The 15,767-nt window shown below is 56.8% G+C and overlaps 1 protein-coding gene across 5 annotated transcripts in view; it reads left to right on the forward strand.

Annotated features, from left to right (window-relative positions):
- Positions 1 to 15,767, forward strand: part of CDK14 (cyclin dependent kinase 14) — a 90,453-nt gene that overhangs the window by 35,000 nt on the left and 39,686 nt on the right. For all 5 annotated transcript variants that reach the window (XM_064166843.1, XM_064166847.1, XM_064166846.1 and 2 more), the window contains 5 exons: positions 147 to 226; positions 4,080 to 4,174; positions 5,972 to 6,034; positions 8,932 to 9,055; positions 12,996 to 13,116. In XM_064166843.1, the coding sequence (XP_064022913.1) occupies positions 147 to 226; positions 4,080 to 4,174; positions 5,972 to 6,034; positions 8,932 to 9,055; positions 12,996 to 13,116 (483 nt within the window). The remainder of the gene's footprint in view (positions 1 to 146; positions 227 to 4,079; positions 4,175 to 5,971; positions 6,035 to 8,931; positions 9,056 to 12,995; positions 13,117 to 15,767) is intronic.

Below are 15,767 nucleotides of genomic sequence, written 5' to 3' on the forward strand. Positions count from 1 at the left end.
TGAACGTCTCCAGGGAGGGGTCCTGGGCGCATTCCTGGGCAGCCTGCTGCAGTGTTTTCCCCCTCTCACTGTAAGGAGCTAAAGTGCTCTTTCTGCTTCCTCTTGTGGTGGTTTCTGACCTGCTCCTTCCCCTCCTGCCTTGGCAGGGTGAATGGGAAGCTGGTGGCACTGAAGGTGATCAGGTTACAGGAGGAGGAAGGAACCCCATTTACTGCCATCAGGGAAGGTAAGCCCCTCCCTTTGCGCGATTACCTGGGGGGCTGATAAGCACAGTCCTGGTTTCTCACCGTGCTGTGGGAAGCAGCTGCAGGATTCCAGTTCTGGGGCTGTGCTCTTGCTAGGAGGAAAATTTGGTGCCTCACAATCAAGGCCTATGAGAGGTCTGCTAAAGAGTGCAGCTCTGCTTCTGCTTTGATCCTGGGAGACTTCCTCTGCAAATGGGTCCTTGAGAGCATGTCCAGATCCAGCATAACTCCAGAGTAACCTCCTGCAGTCCCCCAGGGGCAAGTGGAGTGTCCTGCACCCGGGCAGCAACAGCCTCTGCACCAGCGCAGCTGAGGGGCGACCTGCGGGGAAGCTCTGGGGAGGAGGAGCTGGGGGTGCAGGGGGACCATGAGCCAGCAATGTGCCCTGGTGCCCAAGAAGGCCAAAGGTGTCCTGGGGTGCATTCAGAAGAGTGCAGCCAGCAGGGCAAGGGAGGTTCTGCTGCCCCTCTGCTCTGCCCTGGGGAGGCCACAGCCCTGAACTGGGCTCCCCAGTTCAGGAAGGACAGAGAACTGCTGGGGAGGGACAGCAAAGGGCTACAAAGCTGCTGAGAGGCCTGGGGCAGCTCTGTGGTGGGAGCAGGTGAGAGCCCTGGCGCTGCTGAGCCTGGAGAAGAGCAGCCTGAGGGGGGTATGATCAGTGCTGATCAAGACTGCAAGGGTGGGTGGCAGGAGGATGGGACCAGGCTTTGTTCACTGGTGCCAGTGTCAGGACAAGGGGTAAGTGGCACAGCAGAAGTCCATCTGAACATGAGGAGGAACTTCAGTAATGTAAGGCTGCTGGAGCCCTGGAGCAGCTGCCCAGAGGTTCTGGAGTCTCCATCTCTGGAGACTTTGAAACCCCAGCTGGGTGTGTTCCTGTGTAGCCTGCTCTTGCAAGGGGTTGGGCTGGGTGGTCTCCAGAGGTCCCTTCCAGCTCCCATTCTGTGATCTTTTCTCAGAACTGTGTCCAGTTCTGGGCCCCTCAATTCAAGAAAGATGTTGAGGTGCTGGAGCATGTCCAGAGAAGGGCAACAAAGCTGGTGAGGGGCCTGGAACACAAACCCTATGAGGAGAGGCTGAGGGAGCTGGGGTTGTTCAGCCTGGAGAAGAGGAGGCTCAGGGGTGATCTTATTACTGTCTACAACTACCTGAAGGGGCATTGTAGCCAGGTGGGGGGTGGCCTCTTCTCCCAGGCAACCAGCAATAGAACAAGGGGACACAGTCTCAAGTTGTGCCAGGGTAGGTATAGGCTGGATGTTAGGAGGAAGTTGTTGCCAGAGAGAGTGATTGGCATTGGAATGGGCTGCCCAGGGAGGTGGTGGAGGCACCGTCCCTGGGGGTCTTCAAGAAAACACTGGATGAGGCACTTAGTGCCATGGTCTGGTTGACTGGATAGGGCTGGGTGATAGGTTGGACTGGATGATCTTGGAGGTCTCTTCCAACCTGGAAGATGATGATGTAGAAAAGGCTGAGGTCCTGAATGCCTTCTTCACCTCAGTTTTCAACAGTAAGGAGGGAGGAGTTCAGGGCAAGTGGCCTCTTGAACTGGGGGATGGGGTCGGGGAGCAGTGTGTTCCCCTGGAAATTCATGAAGAATTAGTTCAGGACCTGCTGAGCCACCTGGACACCCACAAGTCCATGGGACCAGATGGGATCCATCCCAGGGTGCTGAGAGAGCTGGCAGCTGAGCTGGCCAAGCTGCTGTCCATCATTTTCCAGCAGTCCTGGCTCACCAGAGAGGTCCCAGGAGACTGGAAAATGGCCAACGTGGTCCCCATCCACAAGAAGGGTCGGATGGAGGAACCTGGGAACTACAGACCCGTCAGCTTGACCTCAGTGCCAGGGAAACTGATGGAGCAGGTTAGCTTGGGGGTGATAAGAGCGCACCTGAGGGATGGCAAAGGGCTCAGGTCCAGCCAGCATGGGTTTAGGAAGGTCAGATCCTGCCTTTCTAACCTGATCTCCTTCTATGATCAGGTGAGCTGCTTGGTGGATGTGGGGAGGCCTGTGGATGTGCTCTATCTGGACTTCAGCAAGGCCTTTGACACTGTCCCCCACAGCAGACTGCTGGCTAAGCTGTCAGCCCATGGCTTGGATGGCAACACTCTGTGCTGGGTTAGGAACTGGCTGGAGGGCCGGACCCAGAGAGTGGTGGTGAATGGTGCCACATCCAGCTGGCAGCTGTCACTAGTGGTGTCCCTCAGGGATCAGTGCTGGGCCCCATCCTCTTTAACATCTTCATAGATGATCTGGATGAGGGCATGGAGTCAGTCATCAGCAAGTGTGCAGATGACACCAAGCTGGGGGCAGATGTGGCTGGGTTGGAGGGCAGAAGGGCTCTGCAGCAGGACCTTGACCACCTGGACAGATGGGCAGAGTCCAAGGGGATGGCGTTCAATAGCTCCAAGTGCAGGGTGCTGCACTTTGGCCACAGCAACCCCATGCAGAGATACAGGCTGGGGTCGGAGTGGCTGAGAGCAGCCAGACAGAGAGGGATCTGGGGGTGCTGATTGATACCCACCTGAACATGAGCCAGCAGTGTGCCCAGGTGGCCAAGAGAGCCAGTGGCATCCTGGCCTGCCTCAGCAATGGTGTGGCCAGCAGGAGCAGGGAGGTCATTCTGCCCCTGTACTCTGCACTGGTTAGACCTCACCTTGAGTACTGTGTTCAGTTCTGGGCCCCCCAGTTTAGGAGGGACATTGAGATGCTTGAGCGTGTCCAGAGAAGGGCAACGAGGCTGGGGAGAGGCCTTGAGCACAGCCCTATGAGGAGAGGCTGAGGGAGCTGGGGTTGTTTAGCCTGGAGAAGAGGAGGCTCAGGGGTGACCTTATTGCTGTCTACAGCTACCTGAGGGGTGGTTGTGGCCAGGAGGAGGTTGCTCTCTTCTCTCAGGTGGCCAGCACCAGAACAAGAGGACACAGCCTCAGGCTGTGCCAGGGGAGATTTAGGCTGGAGGTGAGGAGAAAGTTCTTCACTGAGCGAGTCATTGGGCACTGGAATGGGCTGCCCGGGGAGGTGGTGGAGTCGCCGTCCCTGGAGCTGTTGAAGGCAAGGTTGGACGTGGCACTTGGTGCCATGGTCTGGCCTTGAGCTCTGTGGTAAAGGGTTGGACTTGATGATCTGTGAGGTCTCTTCCAACCCTGATGATACTGTGTGGTACTGGTTGATTCTATGATTCTATGACAGAAGTGAGGTGCTGTGTGCTTCCCTGATCCTGTTTCTGGGGGGTTGAGCTAGTGCTAAGATTTGTAGATTCTTGTGGGTCGAGGAAGCTGGCATCACAAACAGTGATGACTCTGCCTGTGGAGAGGCATGGGAAGTGTGTGGTCAGTGTGGCTTCCCCTGGGCACTCCTCTCTCCACTGAACTGCATTCAGTGGTGTGCAGGCTGCAGGAGAGCAGCGCTGCTGCTTGTGGGAATGAATTCAGATGTGTGAAGGGCAAGTGGCAGACTGAGAGCTGGGGACTGCAGGGCTGGGAAGGAAGTTTCTGCATGTTGTTGCTGGATCTGTGCTGGAATTAGAACACAGAACATCCTGACCTGCTGAGCTCTAGCAAGGCCGAGGGCTGGGTCGTGCCCTTGAGGCACAACAACCCCAGGAAGGCTGCAGGCTGGGGGCAGAGTGGCTGGGAAGTGCCCATCAGAGAAAGCCCTGGGGGTGCTGGGTGACAGCAGCTGGTGCCCTGGAGCAGGCTGCCAGGGTTGAACAGGTTCAGGTCTCAGAAAACCATCCAAGTCACTGGGAAAGGAGAAAAAGAGGCAGTAGGTGTCAGAGCCTTGGAGCAGTGTCAGACCTTTAGCTGCCTCTGAAGGTGCCCTCTGGTTGCTTTGCAGCTTCTCTGCTGAAGGGGCTGAAGCATGCCAACATCGTGCTGCTGCATGACATCATCCACACCAAGGAGACCCTGACTCTGGTGTTTGAGTATGTGGTGAGTGCTGCCCCCGACCTTCTGTGCTCAGAGGGGGCTGAGTCGGCTGCAGGAGCTGCCCAGGCCCTGGCAGGGGCTCAGGCCAGAGGTGCCCTTGCCTGCCCTCAGGAGCATGGAGCCTGGCAGAGGTGATGCCTTGTAGTGAAGTGGGCTACACGTGGAGGGCTGAGCCAGACCAGGTTCAGGGGTTGGGAAGCAGCTGCTGGGGCCTCTGCAGGACCTTACAGAGCTCAGCTGACATCTCAGAGGGGTTCTGTGCCCTGCTCTAGCCGCAGCTTGTTCGTGCCCACTCTTCCGCTCAAGACCCTTTCCCTGATCTCCAGTCTAACCCCCTCCTGGCTCAGCCCCGGGCCAGAGTGCATCCAGGGGTGTGAATGTGCACATGCAACACTTAGAGCTCCCCTGTTCAGCCTCCATCTGGGCTGGGGCACTGAGCCAACTCTGTACCTGGCCTTGCTGGGTCTGGGCCTGTGAGGTCTCCTCTGGTTCTCTCTGACCACCTGTCCCTGTGCTGCCTCAGGAATCTCAGTATTCCTGTGACTGCAATTCCACTGGAGAGTGCCTGAGACCTGACAAACCTGAAAGGGGTTGGGTTTGACTAAGTTCACAGAGATGACGTCATGGAGCTGGTGCACTGTTGCCACTGATCTCTGCTGTCCATTCCAGCACTGGGGGAGATGTCTTAAGTCGGCGATGGCCTCTCAGCGGCCCAGGAGCTCCCAGCAAATGAAGTTTTGTGTCACTGAGTTGGCAGCAGCTCCACTGCTGGAGCAGCTGAGGTGCTCAGAGGTGCTGCTTTCAGCACTGACGCTGAAGGAGGGCCAGGAAGCATAACTGCAGACAGCACCTTTCCTTGCAGAGTGCATCCTGGGGACAGGTTAAAAGCTGACAGCAGGAGAGCCTCAGGAGGCAGCCCTGGCAGTGATTGAATTCACTGGATACCTGGATTTAGAACATGAGTGTGTGGGATCTGTCAGCTGGGAACATTGCACAGCTTCGGTCTTTAACCTTGTGGGGCCCAGCAGTCATGAAAAACTCTCTGGCATCTGAGGGTCAAGAGAAGTTCTTTGTCCCCAGCAACATCTTGGTGTGAATGTCGAAGAGCTGAGCTGGAAACGTGCAGCATACAGAGTTGCTGGTCAGGACACTGGGGCTTCTCTGTTGCCTTTTTCCTCTCTGTTTTTCTCTCTCTCTGAGCCCTGGGGCTCTTCAGCCAGGGGCAGAGCAGCTCCAGAGGGATCTGAGCAATGCTCAGCAAGAGCTGAAGGCTGGGGGGCAGGAGGCTGGAGCTGGGCTCTGTTCAGTGGTGCCCAGGGGCAGGAGACAAGGGGCAATGGGCACAGACTGGAACGCAGGAGGTGTCACTTGAGCTTAAGGAGAAACTTTGGTGTGAGGGTGCTGGAGCCCTGGAGCAGGCTGCCCAAAGAGGCTGTGGAGTCTCCTGCTCTGGAGGCTTTCAAATCCAGCTGGGTGTGTTGCTGTGTGACCTGTTCTCTAGGTGACTCTACCCTGGCAGGGGGTTGGATTCAGTGATCTCTAGAGGTCCCTTTCACCCCCTGCCGTCCTGCGGTGCTGTGCTTCTGCCACTAATGTACCAGGTGCAGGGTGTTGGGGCAGCAGTGGAGTTGCCATGTGAGGATGCTCAGAGCAGTCAGGCTCCAGCCTGCCCCACCCCACTGTGTGCTGCCTCTGACCAAGCCTCCCTGTGAGCCAGGTTCCCTGCCCTCTCCTCAGCAGGGTGTTTCTTGCTGCAGTTACACACGTAGTAATATTTTTCTCTCCACCTGACTCTTGCAGCACACTGATCTGTGTCAGTACATGGACAAGCACCCTGGAGGGCTTCACCCAGAGAACGTGAAGGTAAGAGCCCAGCAGAGAGGCATTAGAGCAGCAGTGGCTGCCAAGTGTCATCTCAGGTGGTCCATGGGAGCCAAAGGTTAGCTGAGGGTTGCAAAAGTCTCATTTCTCATGTATGCATCACCAGGGTCTGCCACCCTCCTGGAAGGAATTTCTTCTTACAAACTGGAGAGCAGGAAGCAATTCTTGGCACTGAGGTTGGGGAGACACTGGCACAGGCTGCCAGGGAGGTGATGGATGCCCCCTCCCTGCAGGTGTTCCAAAGAGGTGTGGCCATGGTGGTGCTGGGTTGAAGGGTCTCAGAAGGCTTTTCCAACCCTAAAGGCTCTAAGACTATGAAATGTCCTGGTGACAGAAATGTGATTGGGCACCTGCAGTGCCTGTATCAGGACCGTGGGCAGAAGCAGTTGCTTCGCTCCAGGGATTCTCCGTAACCTGGGGGGCTGCCAAGCCTGGAAAGCTACCTTGTGTGGATAACCCTGAGCATGCTGTGTGAGCATTAGAAGAGATGAGGCCATCAGTTCCCACGTCCCTGTTTGTAGGCACAGCCTCATCTGCTCTGTGGCTTTCAGGGCACCTTTCTGGTTCCCCAGACTGAGGGCAGTCACTGAATCCTGAAGACATGGCCCCACAGGAGGTTGTGTTTCTGCTGCAGGCTGCAGCTGCTGCTTGGAGCTGCTCCTACCTCTCCCTACGCTGCTCCTCCTGGTCTGACCTACCAAGACCTGTTCTCCTGGCTTGTTTTCCTACAGCTGTTGGTGCCTTTAGAGATAGTTTCCTCAGTTAGCAGCTGGAACATCTGGATTGCTTCCTGCAGCAGGAACTCCACTGCTGCTGGGTCATGGCAGCAGCTGACCTCAGCAGTGATGATCTGGATCCTGTTGTGTTCCTGTCTGCCTGGTGCAGGGCTCCTGCCAGTGGCCCTTTGCCTTCTCTTCTTGGCTCTCCTGAACCTTCGTTTGCAGCTGCTCAGAGGCAGTTTAGTGAATTTGTATTCCTGCTCTGAAGTGCTTATTTCTTGGTCCATTCCAGCCGGCCTGTGACAAAGCAGCTGTCCTGACCTGCCTCTGACCTCTGAAACGTCACCTCTGTTTCACTGCCTCTGTCCCCATCTTGGTACACCCCCAGCAATGGAAGCAAATCCATGCCTGGTGCTTTGCTTTTGGAGCTGAGTCCGTTTGCTGTGGGTCCTGTTACTGCAGGACCCTGTGGCTGCAAGCACAGGCTTGCATCTGTCGTGCCTGCCTTGCCTGTTTGCCTTTCTGCCTCAGCAGTGAGTCTGTGCAGGGAAGCCAATTTGCTCTTTAATTAGTGGTGCTGCATGGCAGGGGCTGCAGCCTCTGGGGAGAAGCATCCTTGCTTGGCTTTTCTCCTGCCCTTTCTCTCTGCTTGCAGTGTTGAAGGGAAGCAGGGACTTGTGTGAGCAGCTGACTGCAAATCCCATCCCTGGCAGGCCAGGAGGAGCCTTGCTCTGAGCCCTGCTCCACAGCCTGTGTGACAGCAGGGTTCTCAGCCAGACAGAAACTGTGGCTCTGGTCCTTCAGCTACTCCCCACGGCTTCCCCTGCAGACAGCATGGGAGGCTGCTGTCAGCTGCTGTGACCAGAGGGAGAAGGAGCTGCTGCCAGTCTCTGCTTGTTCATGGAGTCACCGAATGGTTTGGGATGGAAAAGCCCAAAAGAGTTGTGCTAGGGGAGAGTTAGGTTGGAGATAAGGAAAAATATCTCTGCTGCAAGAGTGGTCAGGGACTGGCGCAGGCTGCCCGGGGGGCGCTGGAGTCCCCATGCTTGGAGGGGTTCCAGAATTGTGTAGCCATGGCACCTGGGGCCATGGTTTGGTGCCCATGGTGGGGTTGAGTTCCTGGTTGGGCTGGATGGTCCTGGGGACTTTCCCACCTTAGTGATCCTGTGGCTATGTGGCTGGAGCTGATGGTGAGGCAGTGTCTCTGTACCCGGGTGGTTAACATGCCTTCCTCATTGCTAACGACTGTGCCCAGTGGGGACAAAACCGGCTGCAAGGGCTTCAGAGAGGCTAGAAATTAGCAAATGGACACTTTCCCATCTGCTGCAGGGAGCTGGCAGAGCCTGTCTGTGTGCTGTGCTGGGAGTGCCAAGGCTGTGCTGGTGGCCATGGCACTGGTTTGGTAAGACTCCCGTGGCACATGTGCAGGAGCAAGTCACAACCCTTCAGACCTGAGCTTTGGAGGGGTTTGACAGTCCTCTGGGAGACAGCTCAGCTGGTGCCCAGCAGGTCAGACAGGAGAACTTCGGCTGAGATGAAGCTTCTTGTGGTCATGTCCATCAGAGGGGTCCAGGTGGCCAAGCAGTCCTGTGGTCAGGCAGCATCCTGTGTTCTGAGCATGCAGATTAGTCTCTGCCCAGCACTTTCTTCCTAGGACTTCTTCTGACCACTGAAGCAAGGGAGGTTGCAAAGCTTTGTCCTATTTTGAGGACAGAAGTCCTATTTTGAAGGAATAAAATCCTACTCTGAAGGGAAAACCCTTCCGCCCCCTCTCCCCTCCTGCCCTCTGCCCGTGGCTCCCTGGCATCTCCCTTCTGCCGTTCACTTCCTCTCTGTTCTTGCTGCAGTGTCCCCTCCCGGTGCTGCTGCTCCCTGTGTCTAGCTGGCAGGCAGCTGTCCCCAGGGGTAAATGGGTGCCTGCAGTGCCCTGAGGGCCGGGCAGGAGGAGAGCCTGCTGCGGACCCCTCGGGTTGGCGCTGTGCAGGGCAGGCCGGGGCTGGCACCCTGCAGGGCTCGGAGGCTGTGCCGGGAGCCCTCCCAGCACAAGGGCGGAGGTGGGAATCTCGAGTGGGGTCCGGGTGGGGTTCGGGAGAGCCGGGAGGAGGCTGTGCTGTGTGCAGCGCACACTAACGGGCGCCTGCTGTCTGCCCTCTCTTGCAGCTGCTGCTGTTCCAGCTGCTGCGAGGCCTCTCCTACATCCACCAGCGCTACATCCTGCACCGCGACCTGAAGCCGCAGAACCTGCTCATCAGCGACTCGGGCGAGCTCAAGCTGGCAGACTTCGGTAGGCAAGGCTGGGGCCAGGCTCTGCTGAGCCTGCAGCTGGCAGGCGAAGCCCTTCCCCGTCCCTGGGCACACCTCCTGGGCCGCTGGTGATGCTCCACCAAAAGCCTGCTGAAAAGGAAGCAAGTGAAAAGCAAAGGCACTGCAGCTCTGCCAGGGGGCAGTCCTCAGAGGGCTTCACTTGCTTGGCTCTGGGACCTCCAGACGAGATTGGCAGAGCCACAGAATGGGTTGGGTTGGAAGGGACCTTCAAGCTCATCCAGCCATGGGCAGGGACACCTCCCACCAGCACAGCCTGGTCCAGGGCTCCTCCAGCCTGGCCTTGGACACCTCAGGATGCCCAGGGCATCTACAGCCTCCCAGGGCAGCCTGTGTCAGTGCCTCAGCCTTGCCTCAGTGTTGCCATTGTCCGGCTCTGCACTCGCAGCAGTGGTCAGAGGAGAGGGAAATTGTCCTGCTCTGCTCACAGGAGAGGGAGGCAGACTCTGAGTGGTGGCTCTAAGAATTTAAACGTCAAAAAAAGGCCAGTGGTGTGGTCCCCATCCTGGGAGGGGTTCCAGAGAGCTGTGGCCATGGCACCTGGGGCCATGGCTTAGTGGCCGTGGTGGGGTTGGGTTGCTGGCTGGGCTGGGAGGTCTCAGGGCTTCTCCAGCCCAAAGAGCTCAGTGATTGTGAGTGCTCTGCAGTGTGTTAGGAGCTGTGGGGCTTCCTCTTTCCTGTAGGGCAGCTTTTCAGCTTCTGCAGCCAGCAGGCCCTGTGGAGCAGGTGGAACCATGGCTGCTGTCCACTGCCTTGGGTTTCCGGGGCTGCTGCCCGCACTGGGCCCCACGATTCAGGCAGCAGCAGTAATGAGAGAGCCTTGTGTGCTAATTGGCCCTTTCACAGTTAATGTAGGCATGGATTCTTTGTTTTTTTTAATTAGCATTACTGCAATTAGCAACTCAGTGTGGATTTGCTGTGCTGGAGAGCAGCACTGGAGGTGGAGGCAGGCAGCAAGAGCAGGGCTGGTATTGTAAGGTATTTGGAGTAATGGTGTCAGAAATGATCATTGGCTGCTTTCCATACCCTTTTCTGGTGGTGCTTCTCAAATCTTGGAAGGTGCCACAAGCCTTCTAAAGCTGTATTTGGCTTAGGAAGTGCACAGCCCTGGGGCAAAGGCCTCCTGGTCTGCTGGTGGCTCCAGGAGTTGACCAAGAATCAGCAGCAGGGCTGAAGTTGTTCCCTGGGCTCCAGGTTTATTTAATCTGCTGGCTGTGGGACATCAAATCCTCCAGAACAGGCTGTAGTGAGTCATGGTTCTGGAGTAAGCAAGGTAAGAAAAGGCTGCTAGTGCCTGAGAGTGGCTGTGAGCATCTCTTTCTCCTGCAGCAGGGCTCCCAGGCGTGGATCCTGCACCTGGGGCAGTGTCTTTGTTCAGGTGCTGCCTGCTTTGCCTTACTCCTCGTTGTGCTCAAGCTGCCAGGAAATGAAACGGTGGTGTGAAGGCTCAGAGGCAAAGAAAAGGGAGAGCAGAGAGCCTTTGTCAAATTAAAAATGAATGAGCTGTAAAAAATGGCTTCCTGCAGGAGGCAGAGTAAGAGAGACCACGTCTGGAGAGACTGCTGCTATCCGCAGTCCTTGACCTCCACCCCTGCCTTGCTTCTCAGAGGAAATTAAAGTGTATTAGGAGTTCTCCTACGGAAATGAAGTGCCAGAATGATTCCTGAGCCTGTGCTGGGAATTTGGCTGCCTTGGGCTTGTCTGTTGTCCCCTTGTATATATCACAGAATCATCAGATCATGTTGGCTGGCAAAGCCCTTCCAGCTCACCCAGCCCAACCCTTCTCTGCCTCTGCCAAGCCTGGGGCTAAACCATGGCTCTCAGCACCACATCTTTGCCTCTTGGAAGCAAGGAGGAAGTTCTTTACTATGAGGGTGGTGGAACACTGGAACAGGTTGCCCAGGGAGGTGGTGGAGGCCCTGTCCCTGGAGACATTCAAAGTCAGGCTTGGTGGGGCTGTGAGCAACCTGATCTGGTAGGCACTGTTCCTGGTGACTGTAGGGTTTGGACTCAATGACCTTTAAAGGTCCCTTCCAGCCCAGTGTACCCTGCTCTGAGGTTCAACCCTGGGTTTTGAACACAAGGCATGGCAGAGTGCTCTTGGCTACTGCTCTGCCAGCCCTGCAGGCTGTGATACCTCCAGTGCCATCATCTTACAATGTGGACAGTGCTGGCCAGAGCAGGAGGCACTGCAGAGCGTCCCCCAGGGCTTGTTCTCTCCAGAGCTGCACACAGCTTGCCAGCAGCTCTGGCACAGCTTGGCTTCTGCTGCCTGGCTGCAGCAGCAAGACAGCTGTTTGCCTTTTGTGTTTTGGAAGGCACGAACTGGAGGGGAGGTGGCTGGTGGCAGGAAGCCCTTCCCCACCTTCCCAGGCTGGCAGAGTGCTCAGGTAGCAGGATGTAAGCGCTGGATGCTGACCTGGGCATCTCTGCATGGACCTTTGGGCTCTTCTGCACACTGGCCATTCGGGGGTGGAAGTTTGGATGATCTCTTCTGAGCTCTGCCTGCTCCAAACGAGGCTGGCACTGTCCCCCTGGGGTAGCCATGGAAACAGACAGGGAGCCCTGCAAGAAGGTGATGGAACCTGCTGGGCTAATTACTCCAGCCCTTCAGTTTTCTATCACTTGAAGGATGTGGGTAAATGAATTGTGCATGAGTAAGCACATCTGGATGTCCAAAGGGTAGCAAACAGGGAGCAAAGTTTCTTGCAGAAGGATATCTGAACCCCCCCACCCTGGTAGCTGTCATCTGGAGACACTTGGAGCATCCAAACAAGGGCTGCAGGAGCTCCAGGTGTGTGTTTACAAAGCTTTCCTTCTAAGTTCTGCAAGTCAGAGGTGCTGGAGCAGGGCCAGAGAAGGACAAAGAAGCTGGGGAAGGGTCTGGAGAACAGGGCTGCGAAGGAGCAGCTGAGGGCCCTGGGGGTGTTGAGTGTGGAGAAGAGGAGGCTGAGGGCAGAGCTCAGTGCTCTCTGCAGCTCCCAGCTGCAGCCTGCTGGGGTTGGGCTCTGCTCCCTAGGGTCAGGTGTTAGAAGGAGAGGAAATTACCTGAAATTGTGCCAGGGCAAGGTTAGGTTGGAGATGAGGAAATATGTCTTTGCTGCCAGAGTGGTCAGGCACTGGCAGAGGCTGCCCAGGGAGGTGGTGGCGTCCCCATGCTTGGAGGTGTCCCAGAAAGGTGTGGCCATGGCACTTGGGGCATGGTTTGGTGGCTGTGGTGGGGTCGAGTGGCCTTGTGGAGCTGATAATCTCAGAGGGCTTTTCCAGCCTCAGTGGTTCTGTGGCTCTGCTTTGGTGATGTCTGGTTTGGGTAGCTCTGTTCAGGCAGCCACAGACCACCCTGCAGCACCCTCCTGGTTCTCATGATGCGTGCATGTCCACTGCTCCCCAGGAGGGACAGGATGGTGGCAGTGCAGGGCTGGATTGCTGGGCATGGCCTGTGATGGGAACAGTCGCCACAGCCCTGAAATGTTCTTCCATGCTCCAAAGGAGCTAGGCTGCTGGAGAGCTGTTGGCAAAGCTGTCTCTGCTGCTGTCAGCAGTGAGAGGCTCTCCAGGGGCCTTCCCTGTGTGATATGGGTTAGGTCATGGTTGGACAGGAAACTGAGCTCCTGACAAGCTTAGACCAACATGGCTGTCAGCATGGACCAGAGGCTTCATGGACTCATGGAGTGGTTTGGCTGGAAAAGTCCTTCAGGCTCACCCGGCCCAACCCTTCTCTGCCTCTTTCAAGGCTGGGGCTAAGCCATGGCCCTCAGTGCCACAGCTCTGCCTCTTCAAACACCTCCAGGGAAGGGCACTGAGCCAGCTCCCTGGCAGCCTGCTGCAGGCTGACAGCCCTGTGAGGCTGTGCCCCTGGCTCTCTGCTTGGGCTCCATCATTTCTCGCTCTCTGCCCCACAGGTCTCGCAAGAGCCAAGTCGGTGCCCAGCCACACCTATTCCAACGAGGTGGTGACCCTGTGGTACAGGCCTCCAGATGTCCTGCTGGGGTCCACCGAGTACTCAACCTGCCTTGACATGTGGTAAGTGTGGAACCCTTGCAGGAGACTCCTGTAGGAGCTTGGGCTCTGTTTTTTTATCCCCCATGTATTAAGGCGGGGTTGTGAAGGGTCTGGAGAAGAGGGCTGGGGAGGAGCATCTGAGGGCCCTGGGGGTGTTTGGTGTGGAGAAGAAGAGGCTGAGGGCAGAGCTCATTGCTCTCTGCAGCTCCCTGAGAGGAGGCTGCAGCCAGGAGGCCATTGGGCTCTGCTCCCAGATACAAGGTGATAGGAGGAGAGGAAATGGCTGCAGGTTGCCCCAGGGGAAGGTTGGGTTGGAGATGAGGAAGAATTTCTTTGCTGCAGGAATGGTCAGAGATTGGCACAGGCTGCCCAAAGTTGCCCTTGGACTTAAGGAGAACTTTTTTCCTTTGAGGGAGCTGAGTCCTGCAGCAGACAACCAAGAGAGGTTGTGGAGTCTCCTTCTCTGGAGAGATTCCAAGCCCTGCTGGTCACAGCCATGCTGGGCAGCCCCCCCTGCAGATGAACCTGCATTAGCAGGAAGGTTGGACTGGAGGATCTCCAGAGATCCCTTCCCAGTCCTTCCATTCCATGATTCTATGACTGCCAGCACTGTAGTTAGCTTGCAGGAGGTGTAGCTGCAGGTGAGGGTCACTTCTGGCTCTCTGGCTCTGCTGCAGCATGGGCAGGCTGGGGCTTTGCTGGCACACCAGCTGCAGGCAGCGAGGCCTTAATTACACTGAAACCATTTGGGGGCTTCCCAGAGCAGGAGGAAGGGAGGTGTGGAGAACCCAGGCCCCATCAGCCTCCCAGGTGATTCGGTCACTTGGCAGCCAAAGGCTGTTTGCAGCATCAGCATTTGGATGCAGCTGGCATTGTGTTCCCCTGGCAGGCAATCTGAGCTCTGCTGTGTCCCAGCACCTGACACATCCAGGAGCCACTTCACTACAGAGTTAAATAATGTGGAAGTAGAAACAGCAGCAGCAGCTCCTCCCAGACAGCAAAAACCCAGACAGAGACTTTGCTGCTCTGCTCTAGCCACGATCCATGGCACTGCATGGTGGTTCCCTAGGAGAGGAGGGTGGGTCCTGCTGAGCTGCATCAGTCACAAAATGCTCTGGGTTGGCAAAGCTCTTCAAGCTCGCCCAGCCCAGCCATGCTCTGACTCTGCCAAGGCTGGGGTTAAGCCATGGCCCTCAGCACCACACTCTGCCTCTGGGAAACACCTCCAGGGATGGGCATTCAGCCACCTCCTTGGGCAGCCTGTGCCAGGCTCAGAGAGCCCTTTCCGTCAAGAAGTTTCTTCTTATGTCCAACCTAAGCCATTTCCTGCTCTGTCCCTTGTTCCCGAGGAGCAGAGCCCAACCCCAGCTGGCTGCAGCCTCCTCTCAGGGAGCTGCAGAGAGCAATGAGCTCTGCACTAAACACCCCCAGTTCCTCAGCTGCTCCTCACCAGCTCTGTGTCCAACCTAAACCTCTCCTGGCACATTCCATGCCATGCAGTTTCCCAGATTCCACACCTTTTGCAGGTGCAAACCTCTCAGTTTACCCCAACCCCCCCAGCCCTCCAAAGCCAGCTACCTGGGCAGGAGTCCAAGTGTTCAGCCCCAGGCAGTGGTGGGAGCAGGTGGTAGAGGCTCAGGTTGGTTTTCCACTCCATTTGCTGGTGTGGGGTGTTGGGGGAGTCACTCAAAGCTAAGTCCCCCCGTGCAGCTTTGCCTTCTTCTGCCTGCCTTCATCCAGCAGCCCCTGGCAGTGAGGGTGATGAAGAGGCAGGAGCAGTGGTGGCGGCAGGCTGGTGGCAGAGCAGTGGCTTTGCATCTGGTCCAGCAGTGCTCTGCAGAGCTTCTCCTGCCCAGCTCCTTCTCCTCCTTCTTTCTCCTCCTCGTCCCCTCTTGGTGAGGACTTGCTAGACTGGGGGAATGGCTTTGCTTTGCCTCTGGTGGAGCTGCTCCCAGTCCCCGAGTTTTAGACTGCTCTGAAGGGCAGGGCAAGGAGAAGGAACTTCAAGGGGTAGCTAAACCCCCTGGACAGGAAATGGAGGAGCACGGGAAGGGAGCCCCCCCCGAGGTGCTTCTGTTGTGTTTGTTCCTGGCAGGAACAGCAGCTGTTGGGAGCTGAAGCTGCTTCCCAGGGTGTTAAAGCTCTATCAGGGCTCTGGGCTGCTGGCACGAGGAGGGCACCAGGGCTCCCTGGTTCTGGAGAGCTTTCACTCTGCTGGCAGCTGCTGACTTCTTGTTACTGTTTGCTTGCCTTTGCTGCTGTTGTGCTTTCCTCGAGTCCCTTCTTTGGTCCGGGGCTGTGGGCAGTACCAACTGTGACCTGGCACTGCAGGTTACCAAGCAGCCATCTCCAGATGGTGCCAGCCCAAGGCTGCTCTGTTTGGGTGTTTCTCACTCTTTAGCCAGAGACAGGCTGGGGATTCCCTGTCTCAGCACAAGATCTGTGTTACCTAGAGGCATGGAGCCCATCCTAGTGCCCAGCAAGCTCACTTTAAGGCCGTGCCCCCTGAGCCACCAACCCTGCACAACAGAAATGGGCACTTTCCTCAGGCATGCAGCTGCATGTGCCAGGCCTGCTGCCAGCTGCAGGGCGGGATTAACTCCTTCAGCTCCTACTCTATGGAAGGCTGTGTGGTGGCAGCCAGGGTGCCAGGAAAGGAGGACAGTGGAAGA

Source organism: Pogoniulus pusillus, chromosome 28 (assembly GCF_015220805.1).
Source record: "Pogoniulus pusillus isolate bPogPus1 chromosome 28, bPogPus1.pri, whole genome shotgun sequence".
In the NCBI taxonomy this organism is placed as follows: domain Eukaryota; kingdom Metazoa; phylum Chordata; class Aves; order Piciformes; family Lybiidae; genus Pogoniulus; species Pogoniulus pusillus.